The 25,834-nt window shown below is 50.8% G+C and overlaps 1 protein-coding gene across 1 annotated transcript in view; it reads left to right on the top strand.

The window, feature by feature from the left end:
• Positions 1–25,834, top strand: part of TBCD (tubulin folding cofactor D) — a 160,652-nt gene that overhangs the window by 68,247 nt on the left and 66,571 nt on the right. Inside the window, exon 14 of the mRNA XM_026483785.4 lies at positions 19,778–19,934. Within this exon, the coding sequence (XP_026339570.1) occupies positions 19,778–19,934 (157 nt within the window). The remainder of the gene's footprint in view (positions 1–19,777; positions 19,935–25,834) is intronic.

Here is a 25,834-nt window from a genome sequence, read left to right as displayed (position 1 = left end):
TGTATCATGGTGTGTCAGGCGTGGACTTCTTTTGTTGATCTTGTTTTATGTAGCTTTGTTTCCTACATCTGACTCTTTTCTGTTGTTACTTCTGGAAAACTCTCATTCTTTGCAGTTCTCTTTTTCTATTTTTTCCTTCCAGACTCTGATTAGAACTTTGTCAACCTCATTCTGTTTTCAGCGTTCTTGTCCTTTGTATTTTCTATCTCCTTTCCTCTCTGGGTGCATTATTGGTAATGTCTTCAGGTGTTCGCTTCATCGGGCCCTCCCATCTCTGCCAGAGGCGGACTTCGTGTCTTTTGTCCCAGCAGTCATACCCATATGTACATTAGATTTATATACATGCACTGTGCACACTATCTGTATCTAAACAGCTGTCTAAAACTGCCTGCTAATTTCCGATAAGGTCTTATTTGTAGCTATCTCCCCTCTCATTTCCTCTTTTATTAAACAGCTCATGTAGAATTTTATAAAACTATTATGTGTAAAGTCCAGATATCTAAGCTTTTGGTTTAAATCAGGTGATTTTTTTTTTTTTTTTTATACTGACATTGCTGGCCAGGCTACTCCCGTGTGGACGCTGTTATCTGCTATGCTTGGCCTCTGACACCCTGCCAGGCCGCCTTCCACCTGGATGCCCTGCTGGCCAGGTGCTTTGGGGAACCCCTTTCCATTTCCATTCAGGTTCCTAATTCTTGTGCTCGGCTGCCCCTCTACGGGGGTGCCCTTCATCCTGGCACCTTTGTCAGGTTGCCTGCCTCATGGACCCCTCCTCACCCCCCCATAGGCTCTGATGCCATCCCCACCCTTCCCTGCTCTGGTTGATGGCTTCAGGACTGAATTATCAGCGGAAGAAGGCAAAGGTGTTTGCTCTTAAAAAAAAAAAAAAAAAATTCTTATTGTGTTGTTGTTTTTTTTTTGTTTTTTTTTAAAGATTTTATTTATTTATTCAACAGAGATAGAGACAGCCAGCGAGAGAGGGAACACAAGCAGGGGAAGTGGGAGAGGAAGAAGCAGGCTCATAGCGGAGGAGCCTGATGTGGGGCTCGATCCCATAACGCTGGGATCATGCCCTGAGCCAAAGGCAGACGCTTAACCGCTGTGCCACCCAGGCGCCCCTATTGTGTTGTTGTTTTAATTGAGGTAAAGTTCACATCATAAAATTCACTACTATCCATTTTAAAGTGAACAATTTGGTAGCATTTGGTACATTCAGTGTTGAACAGTTGTTCTGTCTAGTCCAAGACTTTTTCTTTTCTTTTTCTTTTTTTTTAGATTTATTTATTCATTTGAGAGAGAGAGAGAGGAAGGAGGGACAGAGGGAGAGGGAGAGAGAGAATCTGGGGTAGACTCCCTGTCGAGCACAGAGCCTAACGGGGGCCTCAGTCCCATAACCCATGAGATCATGACCCAAGCCAAAATCACAAGTCAGACACTTAACCTACTCAGCCACACAGGTGCCCTTAGTTCTAAGACCTTTTCATCACCCTAAGAAGAATCCTGGTGCCCATTCCCACTCGCTCTCATTGTGCCTCCCCAGCCCCTAGCAAGTACTCATCTGCATTCCATCTTTGCACATTTACTTACTCTGGAAATCTCACATCAGTGGGATCATAATGACATGTGGCCTTTTTGTGTCTGGTACTTTGACGGAGCGTGTCTTTGAGGTGTACCTGTGGTGGAGCGTGTGTCAGAGCCTCATTCCTTTTTATGATTGAATAATACTCCATTGTGTGGATGGGCCATTTTTTGCTTCCCATTCACAAGTCGATAGGCATGGTTTGTTTCCACCCTGGCTGTTGTGAGCAGAGCTGCTGTGAACAATTGTGTATAAGTGTTTGCACACCTGTTTTCATGTGTCTTGGGTATATATCTTGGAGTGGAATTGCCCCTTCCCCCAAAATAAATAAAAAATAAAGGGCATCTTTAATGTTTTTGTTTTTAAATATTTGGTACTTATTTAATTACAATTGAGATTCTTACGAGAGAATTTATAGTTTAGTGGAGGGAGGTTGAGAGTGCAGCAAAGCAGTATGTGTTAGAATTCGTACTTGTCATATGTGCCAGAGCCACGTAAATTATAAAATCTCTATGTCCTGTAGTTGTACCTGTTACTTTTGAGAATTGAAATTCATAGTTTGGGTCAAACTAAGGTTGTGAATGTTTACGGAACACGGAACGGTGTGGTTGTGTGTGTGTTACTTACATACGGTGTACTCGGAAAGGAATGTCTGTGTAGTTTATTTTAGACACTTTGATATCATTTGTTATTTTAATGGAAAATATTTTTATGAATCTTTTTTTTTTAAATATTTTATTTATTTATTTAACAGAGAGAGACAGCCAGTGAGAGAGGGAACACAAGCAGGGGAAGTGGGAGAGGAAGACGCAGGCTCCAGCAGAACAGGGAGCCTGATGTGGGGCTTGATCCCAGGACCCTGGGATCACGCCCTGAGCCAAAGGCAGACGCTCAACAACTGAGCCACCCAGGCGCCCCTTTATGAATCTTCTAATGAGAAGTCTTATTACCTGGGAAAAATGCTTCACCTACTAAACTGACTTCCACATCTTCCAGATTTTGTTGTCTCTTTCTGCTATGCTAGCTGTGGCCCATTTGATGTTTAAAACATAGCACAGACTGGCTGATTTGATTGGGGGTTGCACAGGTAAGGTATCTGGATGGTCCCTGTTTACTTGAATTTCAGATTTGTTTGTGAAACTAGTGCACCAGCATTGCTCCTGTGACACTGCCCTAAGGACTGTCTGGTTAGTTAGCTGCAGTGTGTGGATGCAGGACATGATGTGGGTTGGTTTTTAACGTGCCTAGGCTGAGAGTACCATGCTTTCGTTGTACCTACCTTCACAGTTCCTGACCCCTCTGTGGATGAAGACTGTCCAGCACGTGATGCATGTGTGAGGCTCTTGCTCTGTTGGGAGCCTCCTTGGGGCGGGCAGATGGCTCGGTGCATGGCTACCCTGTGGCCACCCCATGCTGCAGGTGCTTGCCTGCCTTTGCCTCCCAGTGGTCTTGCAGGAATCCCTGCTTGCATCCCATGGAAGCCATGGGTCACTTGGGACCTTGAAACTGGCGGTGAACGGGCTGCCTTTTGCTCATGGCAAGCGGATGCCTGCAGACGCCATAGGTTGTGGAGAGTGTTTCCCTTGCAGGCCCCCCAGCGCTGGCTCGCTGGCCTTCCAGGGAAGTGCATCTTAAGGCAGTGTCCTGAGAAGTGGCCCCAGTGGTCTACAGCGTAAGAAAATGCAAAGGCTTTGGTTTTTCTCCCCCGGGCAAGGCCGCTGTGTCAGAGTTCTCAGAGTTGCCTTGTGGTCTGGGTGTGGAGTCATGTAAGCCCTGAAGTGGGTACACATGTTAGAAATCTGACGAGAGTTGATAGAAACTAGGGTCTTGTGGGGCTGTAGTGGCAGCAGGGAAGTGCTTTGGGGCTGATCTTGTGACTGGACTTGTGGAGATGAAGTGAATTTGCAGCCATCCTCACCATACTTGCTGTCTCTGTGTCACCTGGGGGGTGCTCACAGGGGCCAGAGGTCAGTGGGGAAAGGAGGTCAGTGGGGCAGGGGGAGGTCACAGTGGAGGTTGGACGGTGGCTAAGGCTTGACTTCCAGGCAGTGTAATTGGAAGAATGCTGTCCACACTCAGCTGGCCTAGCTGCCCGTGGTGGGTGGTGAGACAGGAAAAGAGAACTCTTCTGGTAACTTGGTTCAGGACAGTGGCAGGCTTGCCATTAACCAAAACCCTAATGGCCTTCTCTCTGATCCTTCTCTCTACTGTTGGCCGTCGGACTCTGGGCAGTGTGTTCCCCCTCGGGCTTTGTGCGTCCTGTATGTCAGGGCCCATGCCACTCAGCCTGGTAGGGGTGGGGTCTCGAGCAGGACGCTCCTCTAGGCCCGCCAGCTCTGAAGTGTCCTGCCGTAGACATCGTGAGGCCCGTGGAGGTCTGCACTCTGGGGCTGGGAATGTAAGTCCGTGACTCAGCGGCAGAACTGGTCTCTCACTTCCGGGTTAAGCCTTTAATTCTCCTGAACACTTGTTTTTGCTTCTTTCAAGTTGATGTACTTGGGCCACTCTGTCATCATCTGTGGGTGTTTCATCCGCCAGTGCTCACGTCCCCTCCCCCGTGCCCTCCAGGGCCTTTGGCAAAAGGACAGAATGGACAGGCGGTTGGCTCTGTGCTGATCGCCAGGCAGCAGAGAGAGGAAGAGCCTTTGTTGTCTCTTACTGAGAAGGGGGATCATTCCTAGGTCACAACAGTGTTTGATTTGCAAAGAACCATTGCTTAGATTGCTTGAAAAGAAAGTTTGTTTTTTTAAAGATTTTATTTATTTGTCAGAGAGAGAGAGAGAGAGCGCACAAGCAGGGGGGGTGGCAGACAGAGGCAGGAGCAGACTCCCCACTGAGCAAGGAGCCCAATGCGGGACTAGAGCCCAATGCGGGACTAGAGCCCGATGCGGGACTCAATCCCAGGACCCTGGGATCATGACCTGAGCCAAAGGCAGATGCTTCACCGACTGAGCCACCCAGGTGTCCTGAAAAGAAATAGTTTTAACACAGAATCTGGATTCAGGCTGGGCCAGTCTCACTGGGAAGCCAGCAACCTAGTGTGGCAGCCGAGAGCCAGGAGATGCCACTGGCTTCAAGAGCATGGAGGAATGCCGTGGGCCGGGCCCCGTGGGTGGTCTCCTTCCGAGGGTTCAGCGTGCCTCCCACGGGAGTTCCCATTTCCACCTCAGGAACCTTGTTTTGTTGTGATGTTCACGCGCTCTGGGGGTCCCATGTTGCAGGGTCTGTGTAGGTCCCTGAGTCCCTGGGCTCTGACATGTGACATGGATGTGCTTCTGAACCTGGGCACCAGCACAAGGTGTCAGGGACATGGGTGGGGGGAGGGCAGCTCCCATGCAGGGGCTTCATGCTCGTGACTTTTCATATGTGACGGCTTCCCCTGGGTACCGTTGGCATTCTTCTGTTTGAATTTAATAAATCAGGGCTGTGTGGGGAGAGTTTGGCTGCTCGGTGGTGTTGCTCCAGGCACTGTGGCGCTGCTTGTCACCCGTTGCTGACGAGGTGACAGCTGCTCACCCACAGCCCTGACTCAGCAGGAATGTGTGCCTCAGGCCCCCTGGGTGCACTGTGGAGCAGGGCTGGCCCCTGGTCGGCCAGGGCTCCTGCTCTTTCCTTCTGGAGGGCTGGCCACAAGTGCAGCTGTCACTCCCCTTGAGGTCTGCATGAGGCCTGTGAGGACACTCACAAAGAGTGGGGTGTTTGATCTTACAGGAAATGTCTGGGAGTATGGGTGTTCAGTGCTGAAAAAATTAAAAGGAGTGTATGCCAAGAAGGTTGTGTTTTCTATTTGAGGATTATTTCTAAGCCAACGTTTTAATTTTACTTTTATTGCAGTGGGGTGAGCCGAGGGTTAGAGTAATTTCTTATGTGCAGCATTTAAAAGCAGTTGCTTCACACTGTAGCAGAGGAATCAGTTACCTGTGGAGCCTCTGAACGTCCACGGTGCTGCTCCAGACCTGGGACCTTTATTCGGTGGGAGGGCTGGAATGATGCATCCACTTGTCGAGGGGAAGGCAGCCGGGAGTGTCTGGTGAGGCTCTTTCTTTCTTTCTTTTTTTTTTTTTTTTAAAGATTTTATTTATTTATTCGACAGAGATAGAGACAGCCAGTGAGAGAGGGAACACAAGCAGGGAGAGGAAGAAGCAGGCTCATAGCGGAGGAGCCTGATGTGGGGCTCGATCCCATATCGCCAGGATCACGCCCTGAGCCGAAGGCAGACGCTTAACCGCTGTGCCACCCAGGCGCCCCTGGTGAGGCTCTTTCTGCTCCTCGGTGTGGCTGGGGGAGGGTCAGGTCACCTGAATGGAAAATAGCTCCTCCCTCTCTGTGGATCCCTCTTTGGGAAGCATTAACTATGTGGTAACTTGAAGACTTGAGGATTAGATCTTAATTTCTTTATATGAATTTCCAATAGCCCAGGATCTAGTGGTGAGGGAACCATACTGGTGTCATGTCTGTCTCCTTCCTTCTTGTGGCGTCCACCAAGTATTCAGGGCACTGGCCTTGGTCCAGACCAAACACTTGGTCACATTTACCTTAGGCTGAATGACAGGTAGGCAAGGGAGGGAGATGTTTTTCCTCCAAAGCTTCAAACTCTGTGTTGTCTGTGTACATAAATTTGGAGAAGCATTGCAGATGTTCAGTATATTTTAAAGGGGGTAGAGAGGTGTCTCTCTGTTATCCTCCATTACACAGAAATGTGCAAGAAGGTTATACTTCAGTGAAACATTAGGGAAATAATTCCAAGAGGAATGGCTTAAGCAGTGTTAGAAAATTGCAGAGGATGTGCATTTTTGGAGAAAAAATGAGAAACACTCAAAACAATTCTGTACCTACTGTGTGCTAGATGGTGGGGTGCAGCTGTGAGTTGGAGGGAAGGAACCTCCACCTGTAACTCCATGTCATGTGGTCAGGACGCTGCCCCATGGCTCACACTCCGCTCATACTCAGGAAGCCGCACAGGGCCTGCTGAAGCCAGCCGACTCCAGGTCCTGTCTCGAGAGCAGGGTTGCTGAGGGTCTGGGAAAGAGCTGCTTCCTGATGCCTGAGGTGGGTGATGGAGGAGAGGGACAGCAGGCCACTGGAGTCACCCCATCTACTTCTCATGCCACTGCACGTACAGAGGTGTGGTTCTCAAGCCTTTTGAACGTCTGACAAAGTGTGCTGTCTGATGCACGTTCAGGGACCGCTCGTAAGTGAATTAACTGTAACACTGTCAGGATTAAACCTAGAAACACGTGCGTCATGTAGTTTTCACAATTCTTCATACTGAAAAAAAATTTTTTAAAAGATTTTATTTATTTGACACAGAGAGAGAGAGAGAGCACAAGCGGGGGGAGAGGGAGGCAGAGGGAGAAGCAGGCCCTCCGCTGAGCAGGGAGCCCGATGTTGGGCTCCATCCCAGGGCCCTGGGATCATGATCTGAGCCAAAGGCAGATGCTTAACCGACTGAACTACCCAGGCGTCCCTTCATACGGAAAGTTTTTGATGGATCTGTTCTTAGGAGTGTTCTCAGAAATGAAGCAAATGCTGTGTGGATGTCCCTCCTCTTCCCCAGGAAGTTGTCTTAGTGGCTCTTAATTTGAGAGAGTGGATGCGGGATGAGGGGCCTTCCCTGTACCCCGTGCTGCTTACCCTCACTTGCTCTTGTGGGTCGCTGTGAAGGTGTCTGACTTCTGGATTTCATGCAGAGGTGAAGTTCATCCATGGAGTATAGAACCGCCAGGTGAAATGTGTTCTGTTGTTGCCGTCACCCGGATGGGCACTCAGCAGGCCTTGTTCTTGCAGGACTAACCCTAATCTTTTGCAACAGATACACTTCACACATCTTTTTTTTTTTTTTTTTTTTTTTTAAGATTTTTTAAATATATTTGAGAGAGAGCTTAAGCTGGGGGGAGAGGCAGAGGGAGAAGCAGACTCTCCTGAGGAGCAAGGAGCTGGATGCGGGGCTCGATCGCAGGACCCTGAGATCATGACCTGAGCTGGAGTCGGACACTTAACTGACGGAACCACCCAGGCGCCCTGTTCACACTTTTTTTTTTTTTTTTTTTTTTAAAGAATTCTGCAAACACCAGAATATGGTGAGTAGGGCTTCCTGGTTTTGTGCTTCTGTGCAGGCCTTCCCACCGTGTGGGTGATATGGCAAGTGGCCCTGTTGACTCTTCCCACGGGGGACCAGTTAGGTTCCTGTTATTGGTCCAGTTATTGGCCTGACTGAAGTCACCTTTAGCAGGACTGCAGGCCACATGGTGGGTCTTCCAGCTCCAGAATTCACTGGTCCTAGCGGGTTGCTACTGGGATTTTTGTCTACTTACTTGGTTCTTCCTCAGTTGGTGGTGATGCAGGGTTCAGTTCATCCTGTTTCTGGGATGGTTGCAGGCTGGTGCAGGTGGAGCAGGCTCTGCTGCAGGAGCATGCCCCTGCCCCCTGCAGGCTCTTTGCCAGCTCCCGAGGGCTCAGTTGCTTACCCTGCACTGGCCTTGTGCTCAGTGTCATCCTCGTAGTGCTCAGAGATTGCGTTTCACGTCATTTTCCCTGTGCCAAGTAACTAGGACTCTGTGGAAGTGATTTCTTTATTCCGAGCTGGCCTCACCACTTTGCCAAGAGGGTCAGCCGGTACGTAACCCTGGTCTTAAACGGTGTGCAAGTCTGTCATGCTGTCCCCTTGGCAATGACCATAGTCAAGTTTCAAGGGGGTGAGGCTTGGTGTGGGAGGTGGGCGTGCTTGCAGAGCCCTGAACGGTGGCACAGACCCTGAACCGGGAGGGAGGCAGCTGCCAGGACACAGAGGTTGGCCAGCATGTGAGTCGGTGTCTGCAGCTGTGGTGAATGAAGGATGCTAACGTCTCTCCGGAGGGTGTCATTGGGCTCTTTGAGGAAGTTTGCGGGTGTCACAGGCCAGCAGGATACGGTGTCCACTTTTACTTCTTCAGCCTTTCACTCAACTTCTTTTGTATCCATGGCCTTTTGAACATGTGGGCCTTGAATGTTTATACTCTAATACACAGACATTTCTACCTCATGACCCCTGCAGCCCCATCAACAGGTCGTGGGAATACAATAAGAGCAGCCGTGAACGCTCTTCTTGTGCTTGTGGGTGTGGCAGTGGTGGTCACGGACACTCTTTTCCTTGAGGGGGTCGTGCTGTTTCTTGTGCTCTAGGCATTTAGAAATGGAAATCCTTGGATCATCCATTGCTTTGTGAGAAGCACTTCCTGGTAGAGCCCAGTCCCTAATTTGACACTTGCGGGGCGAGATGTGATCCCTCCAGGATGGACACAACAAGGTGTTGGCAGCAGAGTGTGTGGGGGAAAGGCTGGGCACGTGAGCGTGCGGGGGCCTGGACTTGGAGAATGAGGCCCCAGGTCTGCAGACAGGTGTGGGATGGTCTCCTGTCATTGAGACACTTGAGAATTGGGCTCTTGGGCAGGTGCAGGTATCTAAATGCTACCCAGAGATGCGAAGCCTTAAAAGGGTGCCTACAAAGGAGCTCTGAGTAAAGAGATGGGGAGAGCCCCTTGGTGGGGAGCTAGGAACCCAGGGTACCTGCCGGTTGGTGGCCGGGTCACCAGGGCAGGGGTCCCAGCCACAGTGGGTCCAGAGTGACATCGTGACTCACCGTATTACCTGTATTTGTTGTTTGTGTGTGGATGCGTGTGGGTGCGTGTGGGTGCGTGTGGGTGCGTGTACGTCAGCGTTTGGCATTAACACCTTGTTCTCAACTGTCAGACTGGCCTTTCACATGTTTTATTTAATTTATTCATTTAAATTGTTTATTTATTTATTTTTAAAACGTAGGCTCCATGCCCAGCGTAGAGCCCAATGCAGGGCTTGAACTCACGACCCTGAGATCAAGACCTGAGCTGAGATCAAGGGTATCACACTTAACTGACTGATGCTCTGCCTTTCACATATTTGAAAAGGACCTTTTCATTATAAAGAGTAAGGCTCGTTTCTGGTTTTTATTTACTTTGTTAATCTGAGCGCAGATTTCATATATATACATATATATATATATATATGTATATATATATACATGTATATATATGTTTTTTTTTTTTTTTTTTTTTTTTTTTTACTTTATGTGGTTTGGCTTCTCAAGCTGTGGGTATTAAGCCTCTGTGGAAGGTTCTGCCAGTGGAGGATCCCAGCCTGATGCTAGAAGGTGGGGGGCTGCCTGTGACCCAGACTTCTCGCCATAGCTGTGGCTGGTCCTGGACCAGTGTCTTTGGGGAGGGGCCCGAGCAGCCATGTTTACATTCTGGAGCACCAGAGGTCATTCTGATGATAGCCAGGGCTGGAACTACCACCTGAGAACCTACTGGCAGTGTTGAACTGACAGAATGATATGAGGTATTTGCAGGGAGAGAGGAGCACCGTGGACACCTCAGTCTTTATCATAAAAAGCTGTGCTCCTAGGGGTGCCTGGGTGGCGCAGTTGGTCAGGCATCTGACTCTTGGTTTCTGTTCAGGTTGTGATCTTGGGATCGTGAGATCGAGCCCCGTGTCAGGCTCTGCACTCAGCGTGGAATATGTTTGAGATTCTGTCTCCTACTCCCTCTGCCCTTCCCGCTTGTGCTCTTTCTCTCAAATAAATAAATAAATCTTAAAAAAAAAAAAAAGTTGTGGGGCACCTGGGTGGCTCAGTTGGTGAAGCATCTGCCTTTGGCTCAGGTCATGATCTCAGAGTCCTGTGATCGAGCCCCACATCGGGTTCTCTGCTCAGTGGTGAGTCTGCTTCTCCCTCTCCCTCTGTGATCTCTCTTGCTTTTGCTTTCTTTCAAATAAATAAATAAATAAAATCTTAAAAAAAAAAAAAAACGTTGTGCTCCTAGAGGTGATGTTTTCCACCCTGAGGTTATGGACTGAGCGGTGCCCTGCTCTGAAATCGTGCACAATCTGGGGAGAGGGCTCAGACCACATGGGACCTCTGGACCCTCTGGGGCTTAGATGGCATGGACTCACCCAGCCTGCATCCAGGGAGCCCTTCAGTGGGTAGCACGTCCTTCCAGTGTGAACCTCAGAGGGCAGGTGGGAGGTGGCCATGGAGGAGGGTGGGGAGGACCTGTAGAGGGGCACAGCCTGGCACAGGAGGACGCCAGGAACAAGTCTGTGTGTTCTGGGCCCTGGGCAGTGAAGCCTTTGTGTGTGTCAGTGGGCAGCCCTGGGCCCCTCTGTGCAGCTCATTGCCGGGTAAAGTGGCCGGACGGTGTTGCCGGCAGAGCCAGACTGGTAGGAAGCGGCAGTTGTACACTCTGAAGGGTTAGTGTGCAGAAGCAGGGAGGGGATTTTGCTTATGTTCTGTCTCAGAGTGTTGGTATGTTTCAGTTTTATTTTATTTTATTTTATTTTATTTTATTTTATTTTATTTTATTTTATTTTATTTTATTTTAGAGAGAGAGTGAGAGCAGGAGCTGGGGGGGTGGTAGAGGGAGAGGGAGAAGCAGACTTCCCACTGAGCAGGGAGCCTGTCATGGGGCTCCATCCCGGGATTCTGAGATCATGACCTGAGCTGAAGGCAGACACTTAACTGACTGAACCACCCAGGTGCCCCCAATTGATTTTTTTAAAAGGAAAATGTCGGATTATCTCTTAAAATAGGAAAAAGATCCTCAGGTTATTTTACAGTACAGTCCACAAAAAGTGACATTTAAAAATTCTTTTTTAAAAAAAGTACTCTTCTGATGTCTTTAATTAAGTCTCTGAAATTTGTGTTTTCAGTGTTGTGACGGGAAAATGGTAGAATGTGTTGAGCCCAAGGTTACTTGAGGGGTCACTTGGAACCACATAGACAGCAGATGTTCAGTACAGACAGTCTAGGCAGGTGTTCCTGTGGGAGGTGCACCTGCAGCCTGCCCCGCCTTGTGGAAACCACCGCAGCGATCAGAGTGGCACCTGCTTTGACATTTGGCCCCTTCCTTAAACCTCCTGGCAACCAGGGAATTGGGGGGGAGGGAAGAGGTGCCAGATCTTACCCAGAAGATGCTGCGTGGCATAGGTGACAAGGAGCCCACGGCCTTGAAGGTCAGTGATCCAGGCTTCATGGTGTATTCTGTGTCTTGGCCACACCTCCCTAGTGCCTGCCTCTACCCCAAGGGTGGGCTGGGGGGTTCTGGGATGTAGAGGGCCTTGTGGGAGTGTCACCGGGGGGAGGTGCCTGTGAGGAGCCAGAAATCTCACTACCTGGAAGTCAGCACTGTTGCTGTTTTGGCTCACAGGGGCCCTGAGTGAGCAGCAGTCCCTCGGTGTGATGCTTGCAGTCCAGGCCTGGGCTCACTGGGGGCCGTCATCCTGCACCTTGCGGTGGGTGAAGTGCCCCTACCGCCCGTGAGTTAGACGAGGGCCTGGCGCTGAGAGTACCGATGATCAGGATTCAGTATGTGAGTCACAGCACTGCGTTTCACCGAGGTTACGAGTGCTCTCTGAGTGTGAGACGCTGTCTTGGAGGGCAGCATGAATTGTGTTCGGTTTAACCCTCCATTCTCATTAGCAGAGGTCTCTTTCTGCTGCTACAAACCGTGACTGCGCCAGTGCAGGCGCTCAGGACAACTTGGAGACGCCTCCCAGGAAGTGCACGGCACCAGGTGGGGGTCTGAGGGTGCACTGAGGCCATGTGACTGCAGGGATGCCCCCACTACTGGGTCATGCCCCTGACTCCGTGTGAGGGGCTTTGCACACACAGTGGGGCCCTGTACCGTGTCCTTGGGGTCAAGGGCCTGGGAGCAGAGTAGCTAGTTCAGGGTCTGCCTGTAGACTTTCCACCCACGGCCTCTCACCTGCTGCATCAGCATGTGTGTCTGGGATTGTTGTTGGCCATCAGGTGTGCCCACCCTTGTTTTCAGCTTCGTCTTCTCTAAGTTGGGGTATATGTGTGCTCTTTACATGTGATCGCTGCTGGCACACTTACGTTTGTTACTTGCTTTGGTGTGTTGATCTGTTCAGGTCACAACACTTAAACAGTAACATCTGCCTCATTGTTAGAAATTTGTTCCCCATCCTGAGAATAGATAACATTTGCCTGCCTTTTTTCTTCTAGTCATTTTAAGGTTTCATTTTAGAAATATTTTGAGATCTCTCACCATTTGGGTTTCTCTGGTGACTTGTTTTCATTAGCGAGTTCTGCATGTCACAGGTGTCATGGTAACGCCGGTCAACCTGTGTTCGTTGTGCAGTTGGCATGGGAGCGTGTGGAGCCAAGAGACCAGCCCGATTTCAGGGCTGACGGGGGCTTGTGGATCCCCATTCTTGCCCTCCACCCTTGCACCATGTGGTTCGTGTTACAGCGGCTGAGCCCCCTTGCTGCCCTCCTTGTCAGAGCTTTCGTGATCTGACCTCACTGGTTTTCTTACTACTTTGTCGGCATCCCCACTTCTCCTCGCAGCCTTGTTATAACGTGCGGAGGAGGTGCCGTGCTGCCCTGGAGCAGGGCGCCTCCTGTGAAGCCCCGACTTCCGTAGTGCCTGTCAGGTGGCAGTGCTGTTGGGAGTCAGGCCTTTCCTAGCCCGCTGCCCCCACCAGCTACCTGGGACCAGCAGCAGAGGCCCTCCCCGCCGAGCCCGCTGTGCCTGCTGCTGGTCCTTCAGTGTCGCCTGCAGGGAGCTCGCAGTCCGCCTCCGTTGCCTTCTCGGCAAAGTTTCTTGAGGTTCATCGGGCGGTTGTGTGTATCTCCAGGTGGTTCCTTTTTCACTGGCGGATAGGACTCCATGGCAGGATGTGCGTGAAACATTCGCCCGCTGAAGGGCGTGTGTGTGTGTGTGTGTGTGGTTTCCGGTGTTTGGGGACTGTGTGTGGGGGAGCTGCCGCGAGCACTGGTGTGCAGGTGCCGGTGTGGAGGTGAGGCGAGTCTTCATCTCTCTGGGGTAAATGCTGAACAGTGGACTCGCCAGGCCATGCAGAAAGTCCATTTTTTGCCATTTATTTATTTTTGTGATGATGGAAATATAGTTGACATACAAGGTCACATTATGCAAACTCACTTTTAATGGAGCAGATAAGGAGACAATCAGAGAGTTGAGAAAGTATTTTGTTTTAATGTTTTCGGACAAGTCATTTTGAAAGATTCAGTCTGAAAACATAGTCCCCACTTTCTGAGCAACGATTCTGTGGGCAGTTTGGATGGTTTGGGGACAGTGAAGACCTGGGCTGGCCATGTCCTGGAGAGCTTGGGGGCAGCCCCGGTGTCCCCAACTTCCTTATGACCTCTGACATGGATTTAATCTGAGTCTCTAGCTGTTTGACGTAGTAAGTGGTTTTCACTGGCTTACTGTCATTGTTCTCAGGGGAAGCCCGGTTCTGATGTGGGCTCAGGTGTTGTTTAGGCTCTGTGGGGCAGCGGGAGCTGCCCTCGACAGCAGGGGTGTAGGGCATGCCCTGTGGAAGAGTAGAGGCTGCTTGTTCTTTGCCGTGGTCTTGCTTTTAAGCGTTTGAGAAGTTCTTGCCCCCAGGTGAGACTGTGGGCTCTTGGCCTGAGACAGTGCATTCCTTCTCTTCTACCATGTGTGTCTCTTATGGCTAGTGTGCATTGCAAAGACGGTGGTGTCCACCCAGCCTGGACTGTGTGCTTCCCATGGTGCCCACTGAAAGAGCATCTGTTCGCAGCCTCGTGACAGACGCATCTTGGCTCTCAGCTGCGCTCCGAGTGTGATGGTAGGCAGGGTCTTGTCTACAGGGAAGGTACAAAGGAGGGTTTGCGGGCCTGCATGGCCCTGTGACTTTCCGGTGGAGTGGGAGTGGCCTCTATGGGTACTCCCACTGGGGCAGGGGAGGGTGGACCCAGGTGGTGCATGGGCCAGGTGCCGACCCCTAGCAGCTCTCCCAGGATCAGTGGGGCTGGGGTCCCTCACCAGCCAAGGCAAGGCCAGCACACAAGCCTGTACCTCCCCTCTGGGTAATGTGGTCACTGCTGCCTGCAGGCCAGCTAAGGGCCTTTGGGACAGTTTTTCAGAAATGTCCTGTGGGAACTGAAAACCAAAATGTCTATGGAACTAGATATTCTGTCCATCATTTCCTCTTGCCCCCTAGCACATTCAACACTGGCTTTTTTTCTGAGCAAGTTGGACTGCATTTTTGAGGAAGGTACGATGGCTGTTTGTGCTGGTGACTGAAGTGGAAGTCTGTGGTGTTGTGCACACCTGCTCCTGGGAAGACGGTGCCCTCCCCGGGTCTGCGTGAGGCTCCACATGCAGCCCCAGCGTGTGATGGGGCGGCACGGCCCGCTGCGTCCCTGGGAGGCGTCATCCAGGTGCCTCCTGGAGACTCGGCTCCATGCAGTGAATGCCTTCAGTGAGGAGTTTGCTTTTTATTATTTTATTAAAGATTTTATTTATTTATTTGATAGAGACAGTGAGAGAGGGAACACAAGCAAGGGGAGGGGGAGAAGCAGGCTTCCCGCTGAGCAGGGAGCCGGATGCGGAGCTTGATCCCAGGACCCTGGGATCATGACCTGAGCCGAAGGCAGATGCTTAACGGCTGAGCCACCCAGGCGTCCCCAGGAGTTTGCTTTTTAAATTAGTTTAGTTCGTGACTTACCAAAAGATGTAACTTCTGTTCTGGCTGTGTGATGATTTCTTTTATGGATGAATGGTTTCTACCTCTGCAAGGCAGGCCTGGGTCCCTGTGGCACTCTGGGGGTTAAGTCGTTTCTTTCACCTGGAGGCTGCTTTGTCCTTAGGCGGTTGGCGTTAGACAAATGACATGCTGTCTAGAGAGAAGGGTATTTAAATTACATTGCAGGACTCTGGGTTGCCAAAAGGAAGCCCTCTGGGGAATCTTATATATTTGACACGCATTTGCAGTGTGTAATTGGAACCATGAGAAAGGTTTTTGTTCAAAGCTATTGAAGAGTTTCCTTATTTTAAACCTGTTGAATCTGGAAAGAGTGGTTAGATTTTGAACTTTTTCTGATAATGACTTGTTAAAGTTTGGGGCAATGACTGTTTCTGTTCCATATACCACTACATCCCCCGGCTTTGTGGGAGCTTGTTTGGGTGCCCTGCATGGCCTCTGAGGCTGGCCTCTTACACAGAAGAGGCTGGAGGGTGCCTGGAGTCTGGTGGCTGCAAACGACTCTGCCCAGCCCCCTGCATCCTGAGGTCGGTGCTCTTGGTGCCAGCTTGCGATGAATCGGAGCTGACAGGCCCAAGTTTTCAATTTTGTTAAAGAAATCCACCATCTCACTTTTTCTCCTCTGAGCTGTTTTACTTTCTGCAAATCAGATTCCCCTCCCAGCGACCGTGAGGGGAATGTTCCCACTGTCTTCTCTGTCCAGCAGCGAGGCCCTTGTCAGCTGTCGGCAGCCAGTTCACCTGCTCTGGAGGGTCAGCCGCTGATGTCTGTTGCCGGTGTTAGGGAGGGGTCATCAGAGGCTTCTGAGCTGAATGACAGAATCAAGGCTTCGAAGACGTTTGTGCCAGGGGCTTGGGCGGAGCGTGGCTAGGTGTCCACATGGGTGGGTGCTGCTGGTGAGAGGCCCCTCAAGCCAGGCAGCACGGGCCTCTACTCCTCTGACCCATTTCTGCGGGAGGACAGAGAGTCCAGTACCTGCATGTTGTCAGACACGGCACATGGGCATGTATGGGTGCCGGGGATAAAGTCAGGGTGTGTGTGTGTTGGGGGGGAGTCCCTGTGGCCTGTGTTCCCCACTGGTTTGTTGTCCCTGTGCTCTAGGGCTGAGCCTGAGTGCCAGCACTCAGGCTGACCTTTTCCCACTCCTGGAGACAGAGTGGGCCAGATGGACCAAGGTTGGACCCACTAACTAGACTGGTGATTTGCCCAACAGTGTTGGCCAGAACGTGACATGGTCTGTGTGTGAGTTGTGGTGGGGGTCTGTTAGTGGAATATAAACCAGCCATTTGTGTCCTTTTCCTTATGACTGACGGACCTCATCGGCCAACAAAGTGATGCTTTGGAAAACTACTGCACTCTCACTTGGGAAGAGACCGCCGGGTTCCCTGACCTGGGGTCAGGCTCAGGGATGTGATGGGAGTGACCTTAAGGTCGAGCAGACCTGTGCTGGGGGCCGTGTCCATGTGGAGGTGGGCTTCTCGCAGGTGGCACCGAGCAGTCCCGAGTGTGGTAGTGGGTGTGATGCCTGCCTGAAGTTGACACCCACAGCGCTGGCCGCCGTCACTCCTAGTTGTCTGTCTTGAAATTGATTTTGTCCAGTGGACCGATTAGTTGGGACTCAGCAGTTAGCATCCAGATTCCCCTGAGGCTATGGAATTGCTGAACGGTCTTACCCAGAGCTATCTGAGTGGCTGAGCGACAGTGCCGGTCTTAGGGACCCTGGTGTGGCAGTGATACTGCGTTTATATGATGCCTCTTAAAGGTGCCACAGCCTATTAGTGTTGACATCTGTTGGACCCCGAATGGGCTGTCCCGTTAGCATGGAACGTGCATGTGAACGACGTTAGCAAACTAGGAGTAGTCCCGGGTGACCTGCAATTTTTCCAGGTAGAACCACTGAAGACCCATTTTTAAGCATTACAGAGTTGGTTTAGTTCAAGTTAATAATTTAAAAATCACTAGTTGGATTTAACTACTTTATCTACAGCAGCTGTGATAGTGCCCTCTCGTTTGCTTTGGCACTGGTACATGCTTCGGGAGTCTAAGTTGTAATCTTCAGTAGACATTCATGAGGACTAGTAGGTATTCTTTCAGAAAACTGAGCTTAGTTTCTGGTGTGCTGACTGATGGAGGCGGAGCCTGCTCAGCAATACCGCCTGGCGAGGAGATGGCTCCAGGGCCTTTGCAGGGGGGAGGGGCAGCACTCTGGTGTGGCCTAGAGAGATGCAACGCGGGAGTGGGGGGTGCTCTGTTGTGAAGTGAGTCGTCAGACAGACTGGCACTGAGAGCAGGTGGTGGTATGGCAGTGATGGAGGGGCTGGGCAAGCATGGGGGGAGGAATGGCAGGTCCTCGCTAGAGGCATGGCTGCTATGGGTAGGGTGGGCCTCGGCTCCTCGGCGGAGTGAGGAGGGGTGGCTCTGGGATGACCACCCCTCCCTGAATTGTGCCCCCCAGAAAATGGTGTGTGTGGCCTCTGGCTGAGGTGGGACACACAGGGGAGACAGACCCAGTTTCAGCCCTTGTAGCGTTTGAGGGGTACGTCCCACATGGACTGCCCTGCTGCGTCTCCGTTGAGGAAATGAGAACTCGGTAAGAGGGTGGGCTCCAGGTCTGGGATCCCCGGCCTGCTCGGTGCAGTTGCCCCGGTGTCCTGTGCTCCGTGGGGCAGCTAGTTCAGGTGCCCTTGGTTAGTCCCATCCTCACTCCTGGCTGAGTTGGGGGTAATTGGTAACACCGTGTCTTTGAGCTTTTTATTTGTTAATAATTTATTTCGGAGTATATTTGTGTAATTTTAAGTGAATTTATGTTAATATTTTATAATAAATTACAAATGATCACCGTATGTATATAAAAAGTGTATGGAATCAAATCTTTTTGTTGTTATTTATATAGAATCAAATATCCTTAGTTGCAGAAAGGCAGAGGGGAAATTGTGTTTGATAATCACAGTCCTATTGTTTTTTTTGATTTTTTGCTCAAGGCTATTTCTAGGTACATTTTCCTGGAAGATAATGTCTGGGATGATAGTTGCATGTTCAGGAAATTGCTGCTTCACTTCTCTTAAACCCCTGCCTGGAGCGTCTTCTCAGCCTGTGTGCATGTAGCCTCGCTAGTCTTCTTGTTAAACAGAGGGGCCGGCGTGAAGTGTACAGTGGGGGGCTTGCGATGGTGCCGGAATCCTGGGCAGGCCCTGGCACATGCATGCGCAAGGGGCTGAGGCTGGTCCCCTCTTGTCCTGCCTTTGGGCCACATGGTGCACTGGCTTTTAGCTTCATTCTCCCTTCTGTCAGTGGTCGATCCCTGTCGTTGTCCCATACCCGTTGACTGGACAAATGTGTGATGCTCCTGCCACAAGCACCCGCCCCGGGTGGGAAACTATAGCGTCAGCGACGCGGGAGGCTGCTGGAACACAGGACGCTCTGGCCGTGTGCACTGATAGAATGACTGTGCAGCTGACCGCCCCTCGGGGCGGGGGCCGTGTCCTCTGCCCTTCCACTGTGTGTCCTGCAGTGTTAGGGGTCAGGTGTTGTTCACTGGAAGTGGTTATGCCCAGGTGCCACCGGTGCCTGGGAGCGGGGACACGCAGTCACTCCATCTCTGAGAACACATACTTGGTGGTTTCTGCTTTTACTGCTTTCTGAGCACCAGAGTGAGCTGCCAGTGGGCTTTATGGTGGCATCATTTTGGTTTTGGATTAGTAAGTTGGGACTTAGAGCATGGTCTTTCAGAAAATCCCATTTACTGTGACTTCTAAAAAAAAAATTAGTATTCTATCTTTGAATTGCAAATTAAAATTTTTCTTAGGGTTTTTTTTTTCATATCACATTTTCCTATTATAATAATTTAAGAGACTTTTAAAAAATTGGCTCATTCATAACATTAATTAAATTCTCTGATGTTTTTTAAGTCCTGTGCATGAATGCAGTGTACTTTACTTTCTTTTGAAGTAGTTTACATGTCTTAATAAGCACACTCTTCCCAAGTACTTGAAATATATGAATCTAACAAATGTAACAGATAAATATGCTAAAATTTTCGCTCCTTTAAACATTCTAATACATTTACTGTGTATCTTAAAATTCTCTAGTATCTTTATATCAGAAATCACACCTGCAGTATTAAATTACTCATTTCAAATGGAACCAGAAGGATAATCTGTATGGACTTCAAATTACTTCATATATTACAGATATTTTAGATAATTAAATCTGTCTTGATTATTCCTAAAGAAACACAGAAGTAGCCCTGGGCTTGATTTAATTTATTATCGTGGTTCTCGATTCTGAAACTGAGTGATTTAGGACCCCTGGACTCCTGGGTTCTCCTCCCCAAGGTTGCTCATTAGGCTCCAACTTCTGGCCAGAGGAGAAGTGGTCTCGCTTCTGTGGTCCCCGCAGCCAGCAGAACCCAGACATCTCTGTGCCGTTCTGAACCCACTTTGACTTGTTCATGTCATTTGTGGGCAGCTTTTATAAAACTTTTCCACCTGATTTGAGCTGGTGGACTTCTCTTTTCCTTCCGAACGCTTGCTTTCTGACCAGGTGGCTTTGGGTTGGACCGTGCCTGCCTCTGGTGCTGGGGAGGTGGCAGGTGCGCTGCTGCCCCGTACTCACTGTTTTGTCTCCTGTGCCCAGTTGTCCCCGTGATCCTGAAGGCGCTGACCTACGAGGAGAAGCGGGGTTCCTGCAGCGTGGGCACCAACGTTAGAGATGCTGCCTGCTATGTGTGCTGGGCCTTCGCGCGTGCCTATGAGCCCCAGGAGCTGCAGCCCTTTGTGGCCGCCATTTCCAGGTAAAGTCTGTCAGATGTGGCGGGGTCGGATGTGCCTCTGGGGTTGTCCGTGGGATCATATCCTCCTGACAACACTGCGCACGGGAAGCAGCCGGTGCGGCACCTTTCCCGCAAGAAATAGGTATTAATGAGCTAATAGGATAATTTTAAGGGTGACCTATAGAAAAGAAGCAGCTCAAGAGTGAAGCTCCTTTTTTGTGGGTGAGCGTTTCAAACCAGAGTGTTTAGGAGGAATGTTCTAGAGGCTCTGGCTGGCCTGTGGCTAGCAGATCCTTAGTGTTTTGGATGGTGTGGAAGAAGCACAGGTGGGGGGCTCGTGACTCGATCTTCTGAGTGTGTATTCGTGTTCTACTGAGAGAAATTCTGGAACTTCTGCCATCATAGCCTTCACCTTGGAAGGAGTTCCTAGGGAAGGCTCAGGAGCGAGGGAAGAAAAAGCTGCTTTTGTTAAGGGGGCTGCATTCTGTCCAGCCTTAATATTCCAATTTTTATGGACTTGCCCTTGAAATTCACTTGAGGCAACATTTATTAGCCTGCTTCGTCGTCAGTGCCTTTGAAACAAGAATCAACACTCTCAAGAACAGGTTTGTGAGGCAGGAACAATATATTTTCTCTGGTTTCCTGGTGAAAGAACTGAAGCCGGCAGGCTCATGAGCCCATCAGAACCCTGTGTGGACTGCGGCACTCCTGGGCTCCTGAGCGCAGGTCCTTGGACTTCCGCTGCGCATGCCCAGCTGGAGCCTCCCGAAGGCATCTCGGCACCTGTGACGTCATGCCCCACTTTTAGGATCTGATGTTTTTTTGCTTGGGAAAAGTGCAAAACAGATGTATTCCCAGTAGAGTGGATTTTTAAGTTAATTTTTGTACTCTGACTTGTTACTCCGTCTTTGGACTAAAATAAGTTTCTTTGATTTGAAGAATGTCAGGTCTCCACTTCTTGTGGTTAGGTGGCCAGGGGAGGGGTACTGAGCACGGTGGCAGCCTCTGTGTCAGTCGCAGGCGAAATACTTACCTGGCAACTTTTACTAAGAAATGGATTTCAGAATGATGCTCGTGTCGTGGAAGCTGCCTCCCACAGCTCTTAAGGAGGTGCCGCCCCGAGGTTTGTGTGTGAGACCCTGCAGGTCTTAACACCTGGAGCCGGCCGGCCCTCTGCCTCAGGCGGCCCCGGGTGCCCAAAGGAGCTGCCGACCTGCCTGGCAAGCAGCAAGCTCAGAGGGCAGCCAGGGTCTCGGCTCCTGCAGCTCCTCCTTGTGGGTGCAGAGGGATTGGGGACTGGAGCGTCACTCTGTTCTCACTGGTGTCCCATGTCCCCAGGATTTGAGGGCTGGGAGAGGGGCCTCAGGCCTGTTTACCACCTGTGACGTGCGCCTGGGGCCTCTGTCGCTCAGTCTTGACTCTCACATCAAAGCGAAGCCTCCAGAGGAGCCTGAGGACTCTGATTCCTGTTCAGGGAGATAAAGTGCTTCCGAGGAAGTCCTAAAGAGGCCTGGCTCCTCCTAGCTGTGTCCACCTGGGGAAGTACAGGGCGGAGCAAGAGGGCTGTGGCCTAGGAGATGCTGTCTTGTGGAGCAGCCGGCCCGAGGCCAGGAGGCCCAGGGGGTGGAGGAAGGCTGCGTGCACCTGTGCCCCTCACTTGCCCATAGCCTCGGCTGCTTGTGATCCTCAAGGAGCAGCGAGGGTCAGGCTGCCTGGGGAGACTGCCAGCGCCTGGTTCCTGCCTACACCTTGTCCCCCACTGGCCACCTGCTGCATTTGCTCTCCGCTGCACTGTAAACTGGCTTGAGGGAAGGCACTGCCCGCTGCTTTCTTGTCCTGCCCCTCAACTTCTTGGAAGTTCTTCTGTAACTAGAGAATGAAAGCAAAAAACATACTTATTATTAACGTCAGTCACAGGGCAGTCAGACTTGTTTAGGTTGGTACTGTCTCATGCTGTGAGGTGTGGGTAGGGGCTGTGGTTCTTCCCATTCCATTGAGGACAAGCAAGGGACAGTGCTCAGGACACTTGCCCAGAGTCTCACAGCAGACAGGTGCTAGGTCAGGCCTGTGCCGGAGGCGGATGCCCAGGCCCAGTGCTGCACGAGGGTGCGGCCTGCCTCTGTGCTGAGACGTCCCGACGGTCTCCTCTGCAGCAGACACACACTGCTTCAGGGGGACCTGGCTCCTTACGTGGTTGTTCCCATTTCAGGGTGCAGACAATCCTAACACACTTGTTTTTCAGTGTAACATTTGTCTGAGAACTGTAAGCTTCACAGGAATCTGTGTCCCTGCTTTCTCCAGGGATCCTCTTTGGTCCAGCCTGATGGGAGAAGCAGGGCCCAGGGCTAAGTGGTTGCCAAAGGAAATGGGACCAGAGTGAGGCTTTGCTCACCTGGAGAGCAGGAGCCTTGCACGTCCAGAGCCATACAGAAGGACAAGGGGCCATCACGCTCACCGTTCTGCACTTTGGGGAAAGCTTCCTATGGCACTAGGGGGTCCCAACTCTAATGTCCCCTCTGATGTGTGGGCCCAGGGTTCTCTGCCAGGGCTCTGGGCTTTTGGCAGGGAGGCTCTTCTAACCGCAGGCAAGTCTGCTTTCTGAGACTTCAGAGCTTATTGTTGCTACTGGTCTCTGATGTCATAGAGAAAAACATCAGTGAACGGAAAGATGTTGATAAACGTTAAGCGTGGCCTTTGCGTGTCATGGGTGTAGAAGTTGGGGGTCAGCCTGAGTCTGTGGGTCCCAGGCCCTAGATGCTTGGACCAGCCTGCCAGTGGCCTGCGCAGCAGCCAGTGAGCTCCTTTCTCCAGAGTGTGCTTCCCACACAAAGCCTCTGCGTTTTTAGAGGCGGAGGGGCACCGGCACACCTTACTCCAGGGTCACCATCCGTTGTTCAGAAAAGGAAAGACAGGCTTGGGGCCCAGTGAGCTGGCTCTGCACCACGGGAGGGTCCCAGTCTCTTGACTCACTTCCTGGTAAGTGACACTTGGCGGGAGGGCTTTGAAGGGACCACTGGTCCGTCTGCCCGGGTCAGTTTGCCTTCGTTGGAGCGAGTGCGCCTTTGCAGACTGCTTGTGGCAGAGAGGGTGGAGCGGAGTCCCTTCTTTGGGAGTCTTGGGGAAGGATCTTGCAGGGTCCCACCATGTGTCTGGGACGTGTTGGGAGGGTGTAAAGGTGGGTGTTAAGAACGCTGACCTTTCTGAGCTGGGACTCATTTTGAGCAACTCACTGAGCGTGAAGGACCTGAGAGCAGTGACTGTGGCAGAGGCCAGCGTCTCTCCTTAGAAGCTCCCTGGGTTCCAGCGTGTTCTTCGATCTCGGGGAGGTTGGGTTCTCTCACTCCCTGGGCATGCCCAAGTAATTGCTGGGATCACACACATGGAGACCGGTAGCTAGCGGCGGGGGTGGGGTGGGGGGGTGGGGGGGGTTGAAGACTCCTGGTTCATTACCTTCCTGATTTCTCCTAATTAACCTGGGAGTTTCTGTGAGAAAGGCCCCTCTTGTCCCCTCTCCCGGTGCCCATCTCAGGATTAGATGAGCCGGTGCCCTTTGGAGCTGCGCCCAGCAGGCTTTCAGGCTAGTTTGTCAGGTTCTGAGGGAACCTGTGCTCTAGCTCTTCCCGTCCATCTGGACTGTGGGCATCCGGGGGCGGGAGGGCGGGCTGGGAGGTGAGTCATGGTGCTGGGGAGCCTGGCGGACGCTGCCGGCATGCGCCTCCCTGCCCCAGGAGTATCGGTTGGGGTGTGTCCTTCGAGACCTGCCTCCCTCAGTTTGTAATAAGTGACCACATTTTAATTGTCAGCTTTTAAACCCATTAATCCTGGCTCATGATAAAACCATGATATCTTTAATTGTACTTTCACAAACTCTCCAGTGGATCCTGCAAAAGTAGACAGTTGAGATCAGAATGTAATTGTGGAAATGAAGTAGCAATGCCTAATGAAAGGAACTGGGGTGGTAGTAACAGTGAGAAGGGGGCCTGGGTTCAGGGCAGGAGCCCAGGTAGAGGGTCAGTCTGTGGCCCTCACCTCCTCGGACGGCTGTGAGACAGGCTCACCTCCCGAAGGAATGTGGAGCTTCTCTCCCTCCTGGTGAATATGCACTGACCCTCTCGGTCTTACAAATATCAGAAAGGCAGTTTTTTAGGTAGATTCAATCATGTTTTGAAATGGTCAGTTTAAAAAACCCGTATTTCTTAAGCATTATACGCAGATTAAGAGACTGAATAATTATTTTGGGGAAAAGTAAATAGGCCTTCCTGAAAAGCCACTTGTAATTTAGGAACAGTGAAACACAAAGTTAAAATGGCCCCGAATGGTTGTGCGTTACCCATAAAATGCCTTCTCACTGGTCATCAGGAGCTAATTTGCAAGAAGAAGAAGAAAAAGGAGCCGGCTGTTGCCAGCGTGTGCGTTGGTTGTCACCTTCTAGTGATTTCCTCACCTGAAACTCCTTTGTAAGCCAAGCCCCTGTTGACATCAGCCCCGCAGGGCCCTCCTGCGCCAGCGGCAGCGCCCACTCAGCCTGCGGAGCAGGCCGGGCAAGCGGCTCGCAGCGTGGGCAGGGCCTGGGGATTGAGAGTCCCAGATCTCTTCCTCGAGGGCAAGATTGTCCTGAAAAATCAGGAAATGGCAAGCATTGCTCAAAGCTACGTCTTGTTCTCACTCAGCGATTCTTAATGGCAGACTTCCAGAGGGAAGATAACCCTTTTGTTCTTCAAGAAAAGTTAAATGGTGGTTAGTGACCAGAGTGCGCTCTCCTGTCCGCCCGGTAAACGCCACTCAGCCTCCACTGTGGCTCTGCGGGGACATAAAAGTGCCTCAGAAGTTTCTTGTGTTTTACCACGTTGTTAACCGGTGTGAGCGTTGCTTCTTACGACTCAGGGAAGGAAGATTGAGTCATGGGCAGGTCCTGCGTTTTACTCAAAAAACGATGTGATTTGCACTTTCAAACAGTGTGGCTGGATAATAAATAATTAGTCTGGTGTTTATCTATAAAGTTCCTTTACTTCAGAATGACAGGATCAGTGTGTTACTTAGGGTAAAAACAGTGTATTTTGCCTTTTTTTTTTTTTTTTTTTACTATAAAACATTCTACAGGTTAACTGAGTTTGGGGTGAGATCTGCTCTTTGCTGTACCCGTTGAAAACCAGGTGCCTGGAGCTCAGGGCAGGTAGAGGCATGCAGCTTCCCCCTGGCGCGGACAAGAAAGAAAAGTCCCTTTCTGTTTGACACGGACCATTTCTCTGTGTTGGGAAATCCTGGTGAAGTATCATATACGCTCCTCCAGCGAAAGCAAACAGGTGAAGACACTGGCGACGCGTTCCAGCCCGACTGAGGCCCGGCAGGCAGCGTGCGTGGCTGGCCTGGGGCCACTCTTCACGTCCCCTTTCTGAGTGTGGAAGGAGGGCTGGTGACTCATGTATTCGGCTTTGTCCAGCTGAGGAAAGGGGACCTCAGGCCTGTGGGAGCTTCCATAATTATATTTGGTCAATATTATCAGACCTGTGTTTGTTTGAAACATGCTAGTATTTCTCGATAAGCCAGTTTTGTTCTGAAAGTGTGAAATTAGAGTAGTATAGAATTTTAGTCAGAATGGTATTAGAATCTGGTTATATACATAGCTACCCACACAGTTGATGTCTTGAATTAACCTCAGAGCCTGTATACGGCTAAAAGTTGGTTTTTAAGGGGTACTGCTATATTTTTCCTACTCTGTTTTGTTAAGTTTGGTAGAATGTTGATAAATCAGGGAGTGTTTTCAGCCGTTTACTTGTGAATGCAGAAGGTAACGTGACTAAAGTTGAGGCCGTGTGCAAGGCCCCACGGCCAGGCTCCCAGACTGCAGCCAACACAGCCCCTCGGAGGCCAGCTGTGTGGGAGGCCAGCTTCCTTCCTTCCTTCCTTCCTTCCTTCCTTCC

The sequence above is a fragment of the Ursus arctos genome, unplaced genomic scaffold (genome assembly GCF_023065955.2).
Source record: "Ursus arctos isolate Adak ecotype North America unplaced genomic scaffold, UrsArc2.0 scaffold_24, whole genome shotgun sequence".
NCBI classification, from domain to species: domain Eukaryota; kingdom Metazoa; phylum Chordata; class Mammalia; order Carnivora; family Ursidae; genus Ursus; species Ursus arctos.
The sequence above is the reverse complement of the archived record's forward strand: the minus strand, read 5'-3'. Positions and strand labels throughout refer to the sequence as shown.